The following is a 21004-nucleotide window of genomic DNA, read 5'->3' on the forward strand; positions in this document are numbered from 1 at the left end:
CTTATTGAGGTCTCGTTTAACAGTCCCTAACAGATGTTCACAATATGGACAAGTAGTAAGCTGTAACAATTGAACTCTTTAAGCCATAAAATGGCTATATTATTCCATAAATCTTCCTATTCTGGAGCAAAAAACTTGGTCTCTTATTCTGCAAGGATGTTTTCGTGTTTGCCACAAATGTGATGCCAATATTCTTGGTAGTTTGTTTTCCAGTCTGAAAGAACCTTTATGGCTCTTTTCAAGATTTTAATGGTCTTATTTTGTGGCTTCAAAGTTTAAAATTGGTGCAATAAACAACATCCTTTTAGATGTTAACAATGGTATGTGGATAGTTTTTAATCATTAATTTCCCACACTTTGGAAGAATGAGCTTCTTTCAGTGTAAACCTATACCACTGAATGAAGTTAAGTATCCATTACGGACATTTAAGGGGTAGTATAAAACACCAAAGCATGTGTAATCTATTGCATCAAACTCCTTGTAAGTCCCAATCTGTACCACCTTTGTTTATTCCGGTTAGTCCTACTAATAGCAATCTTCACCCTTGCCTTCCCTCCGCACTGTTCAACAGTAGCCAGGTTGTCTAGGAATATTTGTGCCTAGACATGCACCATCTACTACGGATTGTCTGGCGAGCGTAGCTATTAGATCTCCTCCTTAGTGGCGAGTAAACCCCTTTATTACCGCAGGAATTTCTAGAATAAGATTATGCTTTATATACACAGCATTCCCCTACGTCCTCCGATGCTGTGAATGCTTCTACTCCACTTCATTCCTCTCTTGGATCTCCATTTCAGAGGTCTAGAGCTCACACCCCGGAGCACATACGGGGATAAACTCAAAGCTTTGGCCTTGGCAAGGCGCATTCAACCTTAAGATCGCCTTAATGGGCGAGAAACCTCATTCTTGATCGGCGTCTAAATCTGGAACAGCCTCTGCCTCAACACACACCTACCTTTCAGGGTCCCTATACCATCCACTAGACATCAAATTAGGAGATACCATTCGGCGAGAGCGTCAAATCTCCGAGTAGTTTGTGAGCAAAATTTTTCCGGCAAAAAATCGACACATTGCGGTGGCAGTGACCCGAAAATCCTCCCAGAAGAACGTCACACCGACTGCAACATCATTTGATCCAAAAACTGCGACTCCTCCGTCTTTTGGCCCCTGGACTGGCACTGGCCGTCGGACCCACAGGGCGCCGCAGCTTCTGTCAACCCCGCACTATCACCAGTTGGTTTTCAGGTGCCTAATCGCTAAATTATCGCAAACTTTACAGTTTAAAGCATAAATTAAGGGTTGAAGGAAGGAGATAATCGGAAAATAGGCGAATACAAGCTGAGAAGTCTCAAAGGAGGATAACGTCGCCGTGATCGAGACTATAGAGGCTTAAAACATACCGCAAAACTGTACATTATACTAAAGAGGTCATAGGATAGCCGTAGAATAGCATACGAGCCCCTTGGATACTCGAGTCGAAATGTCGCAAGCCGCTGGATTCGGATCAGATCTCAACCATCTAACGGCCTCCCAGAGGTCTGCAGTGCTGGAAAGACTCAACCAGATCCAATACCAGGACACGATGGACACCTACAATGGGCTGGTGGAGCGCTGCTTTAACGAATGCGTTACCGGGTTTAGGTCAAAGGATTTGGATAAGAAGGAAACGCAGTGCGTAGAGTCTTGCGTCAAGCTCTTTTTCGAGTTTTCGCAGCGAGTAGGAATGAGGTTTGGAGAGAAGCAAGCAAAGCTTTGAGTGGCCAAATTATCCACACGTATAGGAGTTGCCAGGCTATAAAACTGGGAGAATGACTGTTGGAGCCACTGGAGCATTCTCGGTGAGGATAGGCTCCACCGAGTACATCGCCAAGCTGTGCTAAACCCTCATGTCTCAATCCTCCAGAAAATAGGTCACTCTACCCACTAAAAATTGCTGCATGCACCTTTTTATAGATCTCTTACCACATATCGGATCCGTAGATAGTGTCTACGTGACTTTATAATTCATACGTTTACATTCTTGCTTAGAGATACTCCATAAGATACTAGAAAATGGCTCAGACAGTTCCAGTCTCGTTGCTTGTCATTTCACTTACTGTTCTACTGTTTGACCACGCAGTTGCAAGACCAATAAGAATGCTGGATTTAGATGTATCTATGCGTCATGCGGGCAAAATTGTGACCTTGTCATCTAAACGCATTCCTGGCGGGATTTACTATACCATATGGTCGAAATACAAAGATCACTATACCATTGGATCCGTGCATGATGCAGGTATACATTCACCCTTGTAGCTATCTATCTATCTATCAACATTCTATCTTCACATTTTTCGTACACCTACCTTGTGTTTGCAATACACCATTGCATTTAGGTGAGATGCTCGTCGAGAGGGATGCGAATGCAACAAGTAGACAAGTTATTACGGAACTCAGGGAAGACGGAACAAAGTATGTAGTTGTTTCAACAACGAAAAATACGCAATGTGCCAAGGGGAAAACAGTTAAAACCAAAATTATTGAGGAGTTTATAAAGAGACCCACTTATTTCCGCTATGTCAAAATCTTTAGAGTTCCCCTCGATGTAGATCTACTGACCCAGGAGAGCAACCACTACATTAACGTCGAACTCGTAGTAGATTGGGGAAAGTACAAAAGGGGTGTGGCCAATGGAACGGCTCCTATGGATAGACCAGAAAATTTGGAAACCCTGCCCATGAAATTTACTGTTCAGGAAGACATGCAAGACGACGCCGTCATTGGCAGAGTAACTTTTGGTGACTACGTCATAGACGATGAAACAGAGGGGCTAATTGAGAGAAGTGTGGTATGGAAAAAAGGAATAGAGGATCCTAGGATAACAGTCATCTCAAAATACGCCTACGGGGTAGAGAAGATAGTAAACTACAAGCTTGGCAATGAAGGATTTAACGTTTACACTTCCGAAGAAAAATCTATTGATCTTTCTAGGGCATGAAATTTACAAGCGTAATCTCGCGACAAAGTAATAAGGATTAGGAATATAATAAAACGTCGGAGAACCACTGCTTCTAGAGGGTCTACAAGGGTAGTGTGGAATAACCTACACCTAGGGCAGTTTAATTAGTTCAAGTGTAAAGCGTTTCTCTTGTTTTCCTGGGAATGATTTGGAATGTTTTCTTATAAGAGAACCGTGCAAAATGACGGACTAATGCAGTATCGTCGGTATTGGATTTTAGGGTAATGAACTACTCATTTTAGGCCGCACCAACAGGAACGTAAACTACTTCTATACTTATCTGGTGTTCACGATACTTATGCATACATAAAGCTAGGTGATTTACTATATACAAAAATTGCAATGCATTAACAAATGAATTGGTGAGATGAATGTTTCCATCACTCAATTTATGCTAAAGTTATAGTCCATGTGCTCGGACAGGGCCGTCTTTATTGGTTCTTCGGCGTCACTGTCCCCAGATTGCTTTACGACATACTTTCTTATATGCTCTGGAATGTGAAGATAGACGTAATCATCGGCAGTTTTTTCCTCTGAGACTGAACCGATTGGAGGTTTCAAAAGCTGCATGAACAGTGATTGAACATCGCTATCCATTTCTTGTCTAACTACTCTATAAACGACATCTATAAACTTTTCTCCCTCCTTTAGCTCCTTCAATATTAGAGAATCAACCTTGTAAATTCCGACACTCTCATTCACAAACCCAAACATTGGCAAACTGCCATAGAGCAGTCTGAGCTCAGTCTGTGAGAATTTAAAGCCTCGTCTCGGATCCTTTACCTCATTAATTAACATTTTTAAACACTCTTCATGTCTAAAGTTCAGTTGAGAGAGGGCATGCATAAAGTTTGCCACGATTGTTGGGGTCATGTTTTCCATCTTGTTTACGAATTCATTGGAGAGTTTTGAGAGACACTTTTCAACCGTTCCATTCGTGTGAGAAAATTTTGCAAATGCCTGTACTATCCACAATAGAGAATGAATCTTTGCATCACCCAAATAGTTTTCTATAGAACTGGCTCTGTCATCATGATCATCCATTACTTGTAACATGTTAAAGGCCTTCATATCTTGCTCTTCCACATCATTTTCAACTTTTACTGGGATGTTATTTATGCTAACATCTACATCCTCATCGTATGCCCTACTAGATCGAAGATGAGCACAAGAATCGACAAAAAGAGTGGGAACAAAATCTGGAGTTCCTTCTACGATCCTTTTTGCTACGCTCGTAAGGACCTCCTCATTCCTAACATTTAGCAAACACAAAGACCTAAGAATCATGCCAATTTCGTCACACGTATATTCTTCCGCGTAAAGTTCCACATGTTTGGCAAAGTAGTAGACTAGTGCTCCATGCAAATGTTTCACTCGTCCATACGAATACAGGATTGATGCTATTGCTCTAGGGTAAATTTGCAAAGAAATTCTTCCAACTGCTTCTGCAATTTTGTCAAACATTTTAGCGTCTGCTAACGCCACTTTACTAAAGGAGGCTGAAATGAGGCAGAGGGAATGAATGTCACACTCCTTTATCCTTTTTACAACAATGCGAGATAAATGGTTGAATAGTGAGCTAGGTCTTGGGGTGTGTTTGGATAAAGCATTGAGGATTAGGGCTAGCGACTGGGAACTAAACGTTGTCTTTAGACTGGTCCTGGTGTAGACCTCACTTTCCACAAGCTTCTTTACATGTTGGTGATTACAAAAGTTTATCCTAGACAGAGCATTAACCGACAAGGAAAATGACTTGTTATCGTAGGAATCAATGAGTTTGCAAAACTGACATGCAAGAATTGTTAAAAATTTTTCATCCATCCCTTTGCGTACTTTGCAGTAACCACAAAGTACGAGTGTGAGATCGTATGGTGACAGATTAGAAATAAGTCTAGAAAAACATGATTGGAATGCAGCATAAAAGTTTTTGTTATAGTAGCCTAGGTGAGCATAAGAATAGAAAATAGATGCAGCATTTGCGGCACTCATTGTTTGCAGGTACATAGATATCTGTGGAACCAGTAGTCTAAACAAAAAGTCGCTTCTAAACTTGAGAATAGAATATGCCTTTAGAATCTTGGCAACATTGTTGGTAGATACAGTTTTTACATTTTCACCAATCTTCGAAGCCACCAATTCCAATAGCTTTTTATGACGATATTTCATATATCCGTACGAATGAAGGACAGAAGAAATGTCCTTTATATCAAGTTCATCTATCAGTTCAATTAGATTGGTAGTGCACTCTCTCCAAATCTGTATATCTGTCTGCCCAGATTTTGCCAGCTGAGACACCCTCTTTACGAGACGCTTGCCGTCTGATTCTTCATTTTTAGGATTAACAATAGCAGACTCATGTTTCCTTTGCACTCTATGGATACCTTTAGTAGTTGAAAACGTCTGTATTCCTGAGAAAATCCTCATGTGCACTCTGGCACAGGTTGCTACATACATACTTTTAATGAATAGCATCTTTAATCTTCTCTACATCTAATAAATCCTCAGAGTACAATGGAAGGGATTCGGATCCTCCCCAATTTAAAAATACTGCAGTTATATGATTTTTGAAGACCTTGTCTTCTACATGAAACTTTTTAATACTTTCCAAAACGTTGAATATATTATCAACCATGGCATCCGTTTCCATGGATGATGTAGCAACCTTTACTGATACACAGGACCCCTGAGTCAGTTTGTAGTAGGTAGAATCTATAGCTGTTGATATAGACTTATTTATAGCACCCTTTGAAAGCGATACACCAATAGGAAGTTTCTTTTTCTCCATAAAAAAAGATCCCAAAAGTGAGGGAAGTGAAGGAATGACTGCTTTATCACATAAAAACAAATCAAAACTATTGCACAATAGCCTCTTATCTTCGTAGCTTTTGTACTTTTTACGTAGCTTATCAACACCAATAACCTTCTTGACTTCACGGATGCCTTGCTCAGCAATTACCTTTTTCCATTCCTTTTGAGGATCTTTTACAAAGATACAAACGTCTTTATTGCGATATATTGGGTGCTTTAGGTGTCTGTATATTTTAAATGAAATGAGTGTGAGATGGAAATATATATTATTCATATATGGAGTGTGACGTTGGCAGAGTACCTAATGTGATCAAATGTAGAATCATCAATAATTCCCATGTTCATGGAGTATTATAACTGCATATAGATGTAATGTTCAAAATGATATGTGGTCCTATAATATGGTTCTGGAATGTAAAATGGGAGATTTGCTCTAAAGAGTATTAAAATATTGCCAAATGCTTTCCAATAGTCATAGTTGTGATCAGACAGGAGATTCTTGAGATCCTTAGTAAGTGAAGCATACCTTCCACGGTCGAGGACTCCCTTATAAAGTTTCCATCCTCCAAAAAATGTTGCGCCAGCTCCGGCAAGAGTACCAGAGGATACGCCAAAGGCTGATCCTATGCCAGCGGCAGAAGCAAGTTCAAGACCAAAAAATTTAGCAGGAGCTTGAGGATCAGGAGATTCAGTACCAGCAGGAATTAGAACAGATTTTTCAGGTTTAGGAGTAGGAGCAATAACAGAAGGATCTTCAAGAGCAGCTTGACCACTATCACTAGCAGTATCTTGAGTAGTAGGAGTAGAAGTTTGAGCAGCAGATAGAGATTCTTGTTGAGCAGGAACTTGAGGTTCAGTATGAGCTTCTCCACCAGTAAGTCCATTAGGTCCTTTATCACCATGTTCACCATTATGTCCAGGAGCAGAATCAGCTCCTCTATCATCATCACCGCCTCTAGCAGCTATACCAGCAGATCCAGCAGGACCTTCTTGAGCAGTTTCAGTAGAAGTAGAGGGAACAGAGCTTGATCCAACAGCTCCAGATTCTTGGTCTTCATCATGATTAGAATCTACAGGAATAGCAGATAGAAGAGCATAACCAGAACCGTCACCAGCACGAGTAACAGGAGCAAATGAACCATCAATAGAGCGTTGTATAGATGTCCCTTCTGGACCAAGTATACTAACACCGGCAGAGCGTTGTCCTCCAGCAGGTCCACTAGGAATAGCAGCCGTTTGAGAAGTAGGTTGTTGAGAAAGTCCAGTAGTAGTAGCACCACCTCCAGAATGAGTATATTGATTAGGTTCAGAAGTATTATGAGTAACACCCGAAGCAGCATTTTTACCGTCTATGCTGTCTAGACCCTTTTCACCTTTTCCACCAGGTATACCAGGAGTTCCTTTACCAGGTTCACCTTTAGGTCCAGTACCTTGTAGGAGAATCTTAGTCTCTGACTCTGTATCAGGAACCTGGTCAGATAAGTCAGCCGCTGGAACTTCCTCACGTTGAACTCCATTCTGTCCAAGATGTTCTGGATCAAGAGTTCGAACAGCAGTACATTCTTGCAAGCCTTCACATTTAAGTTCTCTTAGTTCCTCCGCAAGTTTCTTAAACTCTTTGTCACAGTTTGTGATGCTTTCTGGGTCAGGAACTCCAAACAAGGTTTCTTCCCACTCTTCATCTTTAGTGTCATTACTAGTAACAGGCTTTTTAAACCACTTGTTTTGCCCACTTCCTTTTACATAAATAAGAGCTGGATTCTTACTAGAGTAAAAGGTGTAAATCTCTACTTGACCTTCTATGGGAAAGTTTAAGCCGGTAGACCTAATACGTCTTCTATACTTTTCATCATTGCTTACATCATCTTGATAAAACTTAAATCCCGCTAATTTTCCATTGGAGATCGAGTACTTAGTGTACTTAGTCATTTGATCATTATTTACTTTGATATGCCCATCAGTAACAGAGACCCTCTTCTCATTTTTATGTTCGCTGCAGCAACTCTGTCTCCCTGATGTAGAATTACTCTGTGACAGATTAATGGTAGCTGCACCGTTACTGTAACAGTTGAGATCATCCAGAGTATTCTCCAAGGCTTCGGGTTGGAACATTTTTTCAGTCCACTTATCGCCACCACTATTTTTATAATAGGTAGTTCCAAAACTAGTGGTAATCCCTACCAAGAGGACCTTAGTAGGTGTCCTGCCACTACCACTATCATACCTCCAATAATAGGCAGAAACTGAGGTTACCTCTTTATCTTCTGTGATACCTTGGATTTTCTGACCACTATCATCTTTAACTTCCTTTAGTGTGAATGCTCTCCCTCCGTGCGGAGAATGAGTATACCTGTAAAAGTGTGATCCTTTAGGTTCTTCAGATTTTATGACGGTAATTTTAACACTATTACCACCAGTAAATTCATCTCCATTATATTCCTCAGTAGAACTCACGTCTCCATCTTTTGGTTTTACATTAAGCTTAATTATTACTCCTTCAACAGCCATTATTGATAGAGTGCTCTGGATAAGTCCTTAGAGCTGGACATTATAGGCCATTTTTACTAGTCCAGTTTCACCCTGTGGTACTCTCTTTCCTTTGGAACAACTCCATCCTTAAGCATTCACCATCCATGTTCAGAGGTATGCTCATTCAAAACTCTGAGATCCATGAGTATCTCAATGCGACCAAAGGGAGCAGACTAGTATCCATTAATCTTCATCCATACATTCATCCTCCCCAACAACTAGATCACCGTGTATTCGTATGAAGGACCTTAGTCCATGGGAGAATCTCTGGTGGAATAGATATACCCTACTGTATGGGATCCTTCCAGTCGCCATGGTCGTAATACTCCATAAGAGAATCTCCAAAGGACCTCTTAAAGAGTCTACTGAATGGTTGGGGTGGTTAGACTCCAAAACCCATAACGTGAAGTAGGCCAAGAATTCCTATCCTTATCAGACAACTGACAAACACTATGTGCATAACTCTTTATCATCGGATGTCTCCTCAGTATGAGTCCTCACAGCCTAGTAGTCTTGCCAGATTCTCCACTAGACTCTTACTGAAGGGACGAACGTCCAAGGATGAGTGATTGAGCTTCAAAGAGCCTCCTAGTGGTCATGTACTAAAATTCCTCATCTGCATAGACAATAAGGAGAGCCTCTGATTTACCCAAAACCTTGCATCTAACATTCTTGGTAAAGGAAGACTTAACACTCTTACACGCCACATATGCTCCATTACCTGCCCAGTATCCTAGGGACTTAAAGAACCCAAAATCCTTAGTAGGCCACTTACTCCGATCATGTTCATATTTGGAATAAGTCTTCAGGTAGCCGTCTCCAGTAAAGGCCAAAAGAATCATTAAACCTTGTGAAGTGAATGTATTAAAAGAAGATATAGCGCCACCCCTATCTTTACAGCATTTACAGTCTGGTTTAGTACATTGATCAGGTTGGCAGGGTTTGGCTCCTCCTCCAACTCCTTTGCAGTTGTCACATGGACATTTTTTGTCCGGGCAGTTTGCTCCGTCGGTTTTGCATTTTGTGCAGTATTTACCATTCTGTTTACCGGCTGCAGCGTAAGAAATAGCCTTTAGCCATTCTTCACAAAACTTTAACGTAATGGTAATGAGTCCAACAAATGCTCCACTGCTCTTAATTGAACTTTCTAGCCCACTACCAGGGTAATGAAGTGTAACAAAGCACAATACCATTGCGGTAATATGTGGAATTGCCAGAATCCAAGTAGCATGCCATGCTGCATCACCAGCCCAATCAGTATTTGGACCATGACCTTTTTCGCATAAAGCTGCAATAATAATGCCTGGCACTGCGCTAACAAATAAAACAACAAGATCAATTTTGTAACCAGTGCCAACATCTGTCAATTTGTAAGGAGCAATAGCAGGATAGAAGGCATAGATACCACCCATTCCAACTATTCCCATAAGAATTGGAGAAATTGCCTTGTGAGCTTCATTTAGACCAGCAGCTCCACTGCCTCCACCACCATTATCAGAAGTACCATAGGCAACCGACCACACTATTGCAGAGGCAGCCGAAATCAGTATTGCTATTATGAGTTGCCAGAATATAATCCAGTAACTAACGTTTGACCAGTTATACCTCTCAGCAAGCTTATTAAAAACATAGTAGTAAATGCAAACTTGGATACCAGAAAGGGGGATTCCCACATTGAAAAAGGCGGCATTTGCACTGCCAACGTTCATTACACATGCCACATTCATTCCATAGATAAATGAGACAAAGACAATAGTCCAATAGTAGAAGGTAAGATCTCCAATTTGACCTCCTGATCTAAATGCGATGAGGAGTAGAATGAAGGAAAGACATAGTGTCACATTCGTAAATATGGCAAAGTACCTGAAACAGTCCTTAAGGTTATCAATAAATGACAGACTGGTCATAATACCCATCCCAGTAAACGTTGCCAGTTCCATAGGATTATGGACCATGTTAATGAACGAACTGGCATACTGCTGAGGAATTTTAAATCTATCAAGTGCAAACTTTGCTCCAGTTAAAGCCACACGGAGAGACTGCAACAGAGTCAGCCCTGCCATAAACATGGCGCCTTTCTGAAGTCCCGGATCTCCCATCAGTCATCTTGTGAGCTTACCTGTCATTCACACCATTATATACCATATCATTGGCTAGAAGTTGAAGAGACCCCTCCATTCTCTGCATGGGAGGTCAATGCTCCAGTATTATTCACCATTCAAGATGCATGTTTAAGTAGCTCACATCCTCAAGGTTTCATAGACGGAGCGTAGAGTTGCTGGAATGAGTGGGTGTACTGTAAATGCAGTGATTCCAAGAATCTAGTAGTATATCAGAACGCTATATTCCAAGCTCTCAAAACTTTGATTGATCCACCGTATGAAATCTATAGACTCCCTTACCATTCAAACATCCTCTAAATACATCCTACGGTTAAACACCGCTCAATCTCCAAAAGGTGCTCAATGCCACTTGCCATCACACTTTCATTCATTAAACTTACATTTGAAGCGGCTTAACGTGAACCTCGGGGTTTACTCTACTCAATGAAATCTGCAAATAGACTGGAACTCCAGCGGAATCTTCGAGCAGATCCGGCACTTGCTCCAGATTCTTCCTATTCTTGAACGCCTTGATGACCTTTTCTAGCACTTCCTTATCCAAGTTTACCTTCTTGTTCTCTGTACAGCTGGGATTGCTCTTCTTTTCAGCTACTTTAGCTGGAGCTTTTGACTTTGGCTTACTCGCTTCCTTTTTAATGTCCTTGGCGACCTTTGCGGACACTTTGGAAGCTTCCTTTGCCGAATTTAAGCGATAAAGAGACGATTTTGCCATTACACTGGAACGTTAAATGGCGTCTAGAACACTTTCTCGTAGATTTCCTACAGAATTGGAGCGTTTATGGACTGAATGTGCCTACGAAATGTCTATACAGAAATGATGTCTATAGAATCGAATATAAAATACGAAAATAAAACTGCATTGTTTAATTTGACAAGTGAGAGTGGAACCTCAAAGGAGATGAACGTGGGCCAACGCTGTGGCGCCCACTTGCTGAAAATTGCGATCGGATGGCCTACCCTCACCCATTCGCCAATATGTGAGAGATGGGACTGACAGTAGTCTAGAAAGTGCATAAGAGGAGCTAAAAGTGGCTTCAGGGTGGTAAATGGGAGCTGCGACGTTGCGCGTTCACTGGATCTCCAAATGTCCGTTTCTTGGCCTCTATGGCCACTTATCTACCATATTCCCATTTATGAATGTTCAAGTTATGTAAGTAACTGGCTAAAGCGTAGGTTAGGAGACATAGGAGGGAGAAAATTGCCATAGAAGCTCCTGGAAGGGCCACTGGTAAAATCCTCATTTTGGCCATAGAAATGCCCGTTACCGACTCTATAACATAGATGTATCACGTATCCATCATGGAATGTGCCGGTAGAAGGCTAGACCCATCCACCCGTCTCATTCTTTGAAGGAGGAGCCAGTGCTCCCGTTCCTCCCTTGTAGAGCCTCTTGGACTTCCATATTCAGCCAACGACCAGACGCAGCACTTGTGAGCTGATAACCGGGAGATGGGAGGAAAAGAACTTCCTCTGGCCCTACTGCGATCCATTCCTGGGCACACACCATGGTGTGGTGTCTACACACTCAGTTTCCATAAATGCTGGGCTGCAATGTGGGCCTAATTTTCCTCCTATTGAGTATTTTTTCCATTTCTCGGCTTCATGGAGTTCAGGCGCTCCAGAGAGGTCAGGAAGAGGGAGAATACTACGACATCAGCCTGAGCAGAACAGATTCGGCGTACGAAAATGAATGCCTGAGGATCTTGGACAATGAAAAGGTCTGCAAGAGGTCACCCAAGTTCTTTGACCTCAAGAACGTAATCTCAAGCAGCATCGCACTCCAGGCGGACTACACGTCTAGAATGTGGGCCACTTACTACGGCGGAATACGAATGGGTTTGTCCACTTTCCCACATCTATGAATACATGCATCTTCTTGTACTCATTTGAGTGTGCAAATGGCCCTATAGGACCCTCTGGAAATCAACTTTTCAAGGTGCTCTTTGATACCGGTTCGTCGGAGTTTTGGCTCCCTGGAGACTCTTGTATATCGCAACAGTGTAAAACTCGCCAGAGGTACCACAAAACAAGCTCCTGGAAGCCCATGCTCAAGGAGGATGGGAACTCTGTGCCCATATCTATAAAGTACCTCTCTGGAGAAATCAAGGCAGTTGACGGTAGTTTTGATTCTTACATGCCCATCCGTTTATAGGAACGACGACAGTCCGTCTCTCGGACTCCATAGTGCTGGAAAACGTAAATGTTGGACTTGCTACGAATATAAATGTGCCTGTAATGTCCCAGGTACATTGGGACGGAATAGTAGGTTTGGGATTCAGGACAAAGGAAATGGAGTATCGAGGAGCAAAAACATTCCTAGAGTCTTTAATGGATAATAAATCGTTGTATCCAAACTTTCGCAACCAAGTTGCTTACTACGTCTCCAAAGAAGGTGCGTAAATACATCAACGGCTATGCCTAACCAGATCAACAACATTACAAAAATGTACAGGAGGAAACATTTCGTTTGGAGGAATTAATCCAAAGTTTAAAAAATCGCAGGATGCCGAGTTTTTCTGGGCACCCATTGAGGATGGCTCCACCTACTGGAGTCTAAACCTCGTTGACATGCATTTAAAGAATTCGAAAAAGAGGAATAGGTTCAACACGAGTTCATTCGCCCTCTCTAATGGGCAGGAATCCAGACCGATTTACAAGGGAACTTTTGGTGATCTCAAGGTCATAATGGACACTGGATCGTATCTCATGTACGCTCCGCAGAGCATGTCTAGTCTGGTGGACGAACTGCGAGTAGAATCTTGCGATGAGGTGGGTAGTAAGCCTACTTTGGTTTTCACATTCAAGAGTTCGAATGGAACCAAATTTCCCGTAGAATTGAAACCACAAGACTACATTCTCTCATATCAAGGTTCTGACGGGAATAAGAAATGTACACTCGGCATCGTTGTAGATGATCAACAAGAGGTTAGTTTAGGGATTTTATGAGTGAGATATTGTGCCGGCGGTAATTACCTGTGACTGTACGGGATATAGGAGAAGTGTGAGTTTAGAATTAGGTTTTTGAATGAGTGGACTATATGAGAGAAGCGAATAGAGTAGAATGTCTTCCATAGAGGTCACTCAGGGAACTCTATTGATACCTACTCATCTTGTTCTGCGGATAGTCTCTGGCAGTGAGCTAGTTGTGAGGGAGGATGAATGGTTGTATACAGATGGTGAACAATTATAATACCATAGTTATATATTAAACTAGGAGTACCAATGAACATGCATCTTAATACTTCATTCGGAGGACTCATGGATACTACAAGGCTGAATAATATCCCTTATTATGATGGAGGATGAGCGGATGTGGAGGTGGATACCAAGTACTAACATTAGACTTCTCCAGAAAGCCAGAGGAGAATGATTTATGGGATTGTATATATAATACTAATTTACCTGGCATAAGGGCTGAAAAGGATAAAAACAAGCCGGTAAATGGTTTTACGAGATACACCTATAAACACAATGGTGGAAGTGCATTTACCCTAAATACAAATTTAGGCGGTGGACATAATTTAAGAGGACGTGGAGGGAATATCCTGGAGGTAACGGTTTACTACTGGAACGGGAATAATAATACACCAATACTACTTGGAATTAAAAAGAATAGTAATGACTTTAAGTACTATTCCTGTAGATTTAATAAAACAAACCAGAGTAATTGGTCATATGCCGGTAACGAAAATAAAGACCTACTTCACCTTATAGACGAGAAAAACTGTAGCTTCAACGGTGCCGTACCATTTGAGATCACTGATCCTACTAATCCATCTCTGTTTTTCTCCGGTGACATACCTTACTGTATACAGACTAGAAAGATAGAATCTATAAAATCAGCTCCACAACTTACTATCCCTGAATATACTGTTAAGGAATACGATGTACATAGTTCTGGAATTGGAACTCAAATTTCTAGAGTAACCTATAGTGGAGCAGATACTAGTGGTATAAATCTCCCAAACGATTATGCGGTTTATAGGGTTAGGGTGTACTCACATCAAACGACTGATATTCCTCTTATGCTCCAGTTTATACCAAAGAATGGAGGAGAGTCAAAGTGGTTTGAGAGTACAAAAAAAGATGGCACTAAATGGGCACAAGCTGGTGACTATGGATTCTATAATAGTGATGGTCAGCCTACTGAAGCACTTTCCGAAAAACTAGATGAGGTAGCATGTTCCATTGGTATCGGTGTTACCATGGATCTAACTCATGGTAAATATCAGAGTGGACATTCGTACTGTTGTGGTAAGGAACATGATACTGATAAGAAAGTCTCTGTTACTAGTGATAAAGTTGCATCTAAAATTCCCTACGTCAAGCATCATATTGGCGGTGAATCTAAACTCGCTGGAATTAAGTATAATGATGGAAAAACTAGAAAGAACATAACATCTGATAATGGTATAAAGTTTCCCATCTCTGGTCCAGTTAGTGTATATGTCTTCTATTGTACAGGGAAGGATCCAAAGCTTATCTGTATCAATTATGAAAGCAATCAGACAGTTAACTGGTACAAGCAAAGAAATTCTGATAATGTAGAATGGGATAATGTACCTGACATATCCGAAGATCCAGAGAACATCAAAAACTGTAAGGATGACAGGAACTTTGAACATCTTGTGAACGCTCTACAAGGATTTACTGGATGTGAATACTCAAGATGTAAAGAGCCTCTTAAACCCTCATCTCCAGTACTAAGTGTTGTTGGTAAAGAAGAAGTCCCTGCAGCTGATCTTTCTGACCAGGTTCCTGATACAGAGTCTGAGACAAAGATTCTCCTACAAGGTACTCCAGTGGCTGAAATGGTTGAAGATAGAAATAGTGATGGTGAAAGAGTAGAACCGAAAGTATCAGTAGTAGGCTGGCCAGTACCAAGAGATTCAGGAGCAAGTTCTCCAGATTCAGCAGGATTAGCAGGAGAGGAAGTAGTAGTAACTTGGGTAGATGGTTCACCTCCATTAGAGTTTCCTCTACCTCATCCTATTCCTGCACCTCTTGATACTGCTGTACCTACAGTATCTCTTGAACCATCACCTCATCTACCTCTTCTTACTGTTTCTACGGGATATTCTATTTCCGGACATCCTCCACCTCTTATAACTGAATTTCTTTCATCACCTCTAGATCTTACTGCTGTTCAAGGTTCTTCTATTGCTGTACCTAAAGAATATCTTCCACCTCTAGCTATTCAAGTTGAAGGATCTCCTATTGCTTCTGTACCTACCATATATCTTCCGTCACCTATATCTCCTCATACTGCTCTTTCTAGTCTACCTGGAGTGGAAGGTAAAGGATCTGCTAGCCTTATAGGAGAATCTGCTGCTCAACTTGAAGTTTCTACCGAAGAATCTCATCCTGAAACTGGAGTTAAAGGTAGTCAAGCTCCTGATCTAGGATCTCCTGCTCCTACTGGAGCTAAAGCTCTAGCTGCCAAACTTGAAACCAAGGCTATTCAAGACTCGGACTATATTCCTGGAACTCCCGGTGATTGTGGATCTCTACCATCTACTCTTCCTACTGCTACTGGCAAGGGTGGTGATATAGGAGAATACAGATATGCAAGGAATGGATACCTTCCATTTACTTCTGGTCCCTCAGATTCTTATAGTTTTGGGGGTTGGAGTTTTCAAGAAACTACTGCTAAAACAGGACAACCGCAAAGACTCTCTGGAAATTCTGGTGGTACAATGATCGCTGAAAACTCTTCTAAGAGAAACTTTAATCTGAACATTCCTTCCATTATTACCTCATCCATCCTTGGTGCTTCAGGTTCTCTTACTGGATTTGGTTGGTGGGCATTTAAACGTTCTAGAGGAGATCCTTGGGTGAGACAGATTTAGGAGTCTATGGAGATACTATGGGTAATAAGAATGTGCCATATTGAACATGCATAGGTCCACCTGTGGACTTATATTACAACCATCCCATCCATACTGACAATTCTGCTCACACCAGTTGAGACATAAATGGAGTACTACTATGAAAGAATGAATGAGTAGGATAGAGAGGAACTAGTGTGATATAATGGTGAGTAAAAATGTAGTATGAGCAAAGAGGGTGCTACTGTGGAAATAGACATCAGTAAACATTCTGGAAGTGGAGTCGATAAAGATGAGAATGGATACTATTATATTGATAAATCAGGTGGTCGAGTTCTTCTAACGGATGATTGGTATCCTGACCCAGAGGGAATCTATAGGAAGTTTACTCATACTCCAAAAGGTGGGAGTATTGGCAGTATTTATCACAATGGAAGGACTCTTTCTGAAATTAGTGTAGCAAGTCACAAGAGTGTCTCAGTCTACTACTGGTCAGGGGACAATGGTTTCAGTAAACCCCTCCTAATTCAACTTGGAGATGGAAATAACTATTACACTGATCCTGAAGGTGGTAGTACTTGGAGTAAGGACTCTGGCATAACTACTGGTACTCTCAGGGAGAGGCTAAACAAGCAGAACTGTACAAGGAACCAGGTGCATGTTATAGATCTCTCTGACAAGGGTAAATCTGGTACTCCCACTCCTTACAAATGTCCCAGTTGTGATAATACCAGAAGTATAAAAGTATACAGCAATTACTCAGGTACCACATTCTATCAACCTTATCGTTATCGTTCTGGTTCTAGTTTCTCAGTAACTAGTTTCAAGGATGCTAGCACTTGGGAACTTGGACTTCCATCTATTAAGGGTGTAAGAAATATCACGGTAGAGTGGCATAAATCTGGTGATAAGTTTCCCCTAATTTACTATAATCAAGGTGGGCAGAAATTCTTTAGAAGGAATAGTGAGAATGAAAACACTTGGATTGAAGTCTCTAATGCTAATGGTCATCCTACTGGTACTACTCCTAATCTGCCTCTAGATCTCTCTAAATCGTCTGGTATAACATATTCTGGTGGAAGTAGTAATATTAGCATTACTGTGCTAAGAAGTCACATCGGTGATGGATATTACAGATACCAGTATTCCCTCAGGGGTGCACCGTTCAAGGTTAATGAAATCAAGCATGAGGGCATTCCGCTTACTGGTATATCCTTTCAAGATGCTCTAACTAGTGTCTCTGGATATTACTACGGAGGAAAGAATCCTACAGATCAGTCTAATCTTCTCTTAATTGAACTTGTTATTAGCGGTAGTAATACATACCAGTACTTCTACAGACGAACTAAGGATGCAGATAAATGGACAGAATATTATAGAAGTGGACAAGAAACTTCTAGGCTACAGGGGAAAGATCTAATAGAAAAGCTTAATGAGCTCAAGAAATTGAAGGAAACACTAAAGAAGCTGGATAAACTTACTGAGTTAGAGGCTAAGCTTGATCAGATAAAGAAGGAGCTTTCTGAGTCACATAATACAAGTACTTTAGCTGGAACATCTGTTGGAACTGGACTAGGTGGAGCAGGATTGGGTGCCCTTGCCGTATGGAAGGGACCTGCTCTAATTGCACGACTAATAGCTCGTTTGTAATGTACTACAGGAGGGACACCCTCACTCATCTGCCAATAGGCAGAACTTTGACAAAGAGACACTCCCCTCTAGACTACTCTCTTTCTCCTCCTAATCAGTCACAAAGCCCTGACTGGTACAAAACTTACCAAAACCCCCGAGATTACACATCTCCCATTCCATCTTTTACGCATTACACTGAACTTGTAGGAACTGGGAATCAACGCATGGACGTTTGGCGAGGTAAGTTTGACGTTCCATGGCTTAATAAAACGCTCTAGGTCTTCTTACGTGCCTATTACACCGTCTACGACTACGAGACCAGACAGGTCGGATTCGTGCCTAGCAAGAGACAACCTGAGCTCATGACGCGAATGGAGTAGTCAGGGCGTCATATACGGGTGCATCCCCTTGTCTACGTCTCGGTACTTTGGGAAGCTTTGCACAGAGTGTGGAATCGCATCCATTTCCTCCGGGCATTTCTCGGCCCTTGGCGAGCCGTAGGAGAGAGACGGAAGCGTCCACATGTGCTCACACGCCATTAGCTACAGCCATACTTACCAGAGAGCGCTAGATTCTGCGATACAGTCCTGTACTCTGCAGCACCTTCATGCGAGCGCTCAGTGTCTGGGGTGGTCACTCGGACTTGTGAAACCGATAAAATTGTCAACTTTACTAAATTGTGTGTGTTTAATTTTACTTCCAGGGCTACTTGTAGGCCTATGCAAGTGTCGCTAGTCGATTCTAAATGCACGTTTCGTTAGATTTGTTCCGCTCTCGCCCGGCTCTTTGATTTTACAGATTCTGGGCCAAATTTGATAGGCAAAACAAGCCTTTTATACATTTGAGGAAAGGTACTGCAGTGGACACGACTCTGGGCCGCTGCACATTGAGTTGAAGAAGATAGACTGAGGTTACAACCCCGAAGAATGGCATCGAAGGGTTCTCACATTAGGAAGCAATGCGATTTTACCAAATTGTACGTGTTTTCTTCTATGGAGTCTGCTCTCCGCTTGCGTAGCCGCGAGCTATGGCCCTGGCGGCCGGAGATGGGCTACCGGGTGGATTCTAGTATTCCGTGGCAAATTTTAATTCATCATTACACAATCATTTAGGCTAATGGCGGGGTATGATTTGGAACTGGTGAATGGGAGCACGCAAGAGTTTAATGTAACGTTTCACGGTCCCAATGGGAGTAAGTTTGTCTAGTTGCTGACACGCAAATTTAGCGCTTTACGAGGATGGAGTATGGCAGGTGCACGTTACGCTTCCGGATGATTATCCATTTGCCTCCCCTTCGATTGGATTTATGAATAAAATGCTCCACCCAAATGTGGACGAGTCCTCGGGGTCTGTGTGTCTCGATGTGATCAACGAGACTTGGACGCCCATTTACAGTTTGGTTAACGTTTTTGACGTTTTCCTTCCGCAGCTCTTGACTTATCCGAATCCGTCGGACCCACTAAACAATGAAGCTGCCGCTTTAATGATGCTGGATAAGAGGTCGTATGAAGCCAAGGTGCGAGGTAAGTTGGGGAGATTGAAGCTCTCTAGTGTGCAACTAGTGGTGGTATGGAGGACATGTAGCCAATGGAGGTGAACGATCCAAGGTTTCAGAACATGGACACCTTGGACAGGATGGTGTTCAACGTGAGGAAGTCCCTGCAGCTGATCTTTCTGACCAGGTTCCTGATACAGAGTCTGAGACTAAGATTCTAGGTAATACTGTGGCTCAAATGGCTGATGGAGATGGTAGAGGAGAAGCTGGTGATGGAGCTGAAGCTACTGCTGTTATTATTCCTGTTGGTGTTAGTAAAGAGCAGGTTGATCCTGGTCTTCCTGCTACTGGTGCTCAAGAAAGTAAAGATGCCAGTAAAGGTCCTACTCTTGAAACTTATGTTGCTGGAGTTGAAGATCCTCTCTCTGAAGAAAACTATCTTCAAAATGATGCTGACAACACTCCTCAAGGTGATGTTAGAGGATCTATTTCTGGTAGTAGTACCATTGTTGAAGAATCTCTGGATCTACCCATTACCTCTGATGGTCCTCTGGAATACCCTGCTGCTTTACATGGCACAAATGTTACCATAGATGGTCATAATCCCCATCCTCTATTCTATGGCGGAAAATATATGTATTATGAAGGTGCTAGAGGACAAATTCCTGGTACTACTAATAGTCAACCTGGTAGTGTAGTTACTACTAAAGAACCTCAACCTAATGAAGTTCCTTCTCCTCCTTCTGAAGAACCTTCTGATCCTCCTAATCCTACTCAATCCTCATCTCCAGGAGCAAGTGCTGCTGGTCTTCCTGGACCTATAGGACCTCCTGGTAAAGGTGGTGAAAAAGGTGAAGATGGTTCACCTGGTAAAGAAGGTGGTAGAAAAGCTAGTAGTGATGAAGAATCTACTGCTGGATCTAAAGGCAGTGAAGCTTCTCCTGGAGAACATACTGAAGCTCAAATTCAACAAGGTCAAGCTTCTCAACAAGACACTCTCGTTCTCCAAGCTACTACTGTTACTGAAGCTGCTCATATGGAAACCACAGGTGGTGAAGACTCTAAAGATGAGACTGATGATCAACCTCAACAAAAACCTTCTGAATCTTCTCCTGCTGCTGCTCGAGATCAAGGCCCTTCTGGTCATGAACCTTCTCAAACCTCTTTTACTTGGGATCTAAAGAATACTCTTGGTGTTATCAGTGGTACTGGTGTTGTATCTGGACTAGCTGGCTTCGCTGGATTTAAGTACTATAAGAGTCATAATGGAGATCCTTGGGTTAGATGTGTTACAATCTTCTCTGTACTCTGGCACTCCACACCATTATTTGCACATTAGAGACCATTTTGGAAGGCTGCCATCTTGTTATACATGCTTGCCCAGCCATAACTTGCTATTAACATCCATTTACAGAACACGTCCGACTTCATGCTAGCAAGGAGATGTGGGAGAAGCGCAGGAGTTTGCTCCCAAAGGACTCGAATATGGCAGGGGCTGACGACGACACGAGCGACGTTGCCAGTTCCATAGACGAGGCTGAACTGGAAGATTTTTAAGCTCAAGGTCACGATCATTTAGAGCACAATGTA

At 42.0% G+C, this 21004-nt stretch overlaps 9 protein-coding genes across 9 annotated transcripts; 6 read left to right on the top strand and 3 right to left on the bottom strand.

Annotated features, from left to right (window-relative positions):
- Positions 1–1481: 1481 nt before the first annotated feature.
- BEWA_039260 (mitochondrial import inner membrane translocase subunit, putative) lies at positions 1482–1757 on the top strand (the record flags this gene model as incomplete). Its single annotated transcript, XM_004833283.1, has 1 exon — positions 1482–1757. The coding sequence occupies one exon, from the start codon at positions 1482–1484 to the stop codon at positions 1755–1757; it is 276 nt and encodes a 91-aa protein (XP_004833340.1).
- A 296-nt stretch (positions 1758–2053) lies between these two features.
- BEWA_039270 (signal peptide containing protein) lies at positions 2054–2978 on the top strand (the record flags this gene model as incomplete). The annotated part of the gene is made up of 2 exons (XM_004833284.1): positions 2054–2276; positions 2377–2978. The coding sequence occupies 2 exons, from the start codon at positions 2054–2056 to the stop codon at positions 2976–2978; spliced, it is 825 nt and encodes a 274-aa protein (XP_004833341.1).
- A 405-nt stretch (positions 2979–3383) lies between these two features.
- Positions 3384–5453, bottom strand: BEWA_039280 (conserved hypothetical protein; the record flags this gene model as incomplete). The annotated part of the gene is made up of 1 exon (XM_004833285.1): positions 3384–5453. The coding sequence occupies one exon, from the start codon at positions 5451–5453 to the stop codon at positions 3384–3386; it is 2070 nt and encodes a 689-aa protein (XP_004833342.1).
- Positions 5454–6158: 705 nt separating this feature from the next.
- Positions 6159–8315, bottom strand: BEWA_039290 (hypothetical protein; the record flags this gene model as incomplete). Its single annotated transcript, XM_004833286.1, has 1 exon — positions 6159–8315. One exon carries the CDS (start codon positions 8313–8315, stop codon positions 6159–6161), a length of 2157 nt encoding a protein of 718 aa, XP_004833343.1.
- Positions 8316–9077: 762 nt separating this feature from the next.
- Positions 9078–10462, bottom strand: BEWA_039300 (conserved hypothetical protein). The gene is made up of 2 exons (XM_004833287.1): positions 9373–10462; positions 9078–9224 (listed from the first exon to the last, which is right to left on the bottom strand). The coding sequence occupies exons 1-2, from the start codon at positions 10433–10435 to the stop codon at positions 9178–9180; spliced, it is 1110 nt and encodes a 369-aa protein (XP_004833344.1). The 5' UTR covers positions 10436–10462; the 3' UTR covers positions 9078–9177.
- Positions 10463–11997: 1535 nt separating this feature from the next.
- BEWA_039310 (aspartyl protease, putative) lies at positions 11998–13405 on the top strand (the record flags this gene model as incomplete). The annotated part of the gene is made up of 4 exons (XM_004833288.1): positions 11998–12295; positions 12370–12576; positions 12612–12851; positions 12912–13405. The coding sequence occupies 4 exons, from the start codon at positions 11998–12000 to the stop codon at positions 13403–13405; spliced, it is 1239 nt and encodes a 412-aa protein (XP_004833345.1).
- Positions 13406–13761: 356 nt separating this feature from the next.
- On the top strand, positions 13762–16308 carry BEWA_039320 (hypothetical protein; the record flags this gene model as incomplete). Its single annotated transcript, XM_004833289.1, has 1 exon — positions 13762–16308. The coding sequence occupies one exon, from the start codon at positions 13762–13764 to the stop codon at positions 16306–16308; it is 2547 nt and encodes an 848-aa protein (XP_004833346.1).
- A 204-nt stretch (positions 16309–16512) lies between these two features.
- BEWA_039330 (hypothetical protein) lies at positions 16513–17937 on the top strand (the record flags this gene model as incomplete). Its single annotated transcript, XM_004833290.1, has 1 exon — positions 16513–17937. The coding sequence occupies one exon, from the start codon at positions 16513–16515 to the stop codon at positions 17935–17937; it is 1425 nt and encodes a 474-aa protein (XP_004833347.1).
- A 620-nt stretch (positions 17938–18557) lies between these two features.
- On the top strand, positions 18558–20971 carry BEWA_039340 (ubiquitin-conjugating enzyme family member protein; the record flags this gene model as incomplete). Its single annotated transcript, XM_004833291.1, has 4 exons — positions 18558–18895; positions 19032–19111; positions 19146–19442; positions 20829–20971. The coding sequence occupies exons 1-4, from the start codon at positions 18846–18848 to the stop codon at positions 20969–20971; spliced, it is 570 nt and encodes a 189-aa protein (XP_004833348.1). The 5' UTR covers positions 18558–18845.
- Between the last annotated feature and the right edge of the window lie 33 nt (positions 20972–21004).

This window comes from Theileria equi (genome assembly GCF_000342415.1).
Source record: "Theileria equi strain WA chromosome 2 map unlocalized gcontig_1105316255037, whole genome shotgun sequence".
Lineage (NCBI taxonomy): Eukaryota > Apicomplexa > Aconoidasida > Piroplasmida > Theileriidae > Theileria > Theileria equi.

What these genes read in the sequence shown, in the direction of transcription:
- BEWA_039300 (XM_004833287.1), bottom strand. Translation starts at nt 10,435, where the DNA reads ATGGGAGATCCGGGACTTCAGAAAGGCGCCATGTTTATGGCAGGGCTG. An exon ending in TGCAGCCGGTAAACAGAATG is followed by an intron (nt 9,225 to 9,372) that starts GTAAATACTGCA and finishes CTGTAAAGATAG; the next exon opens with GGGTGGCGCTATATCTTCTT.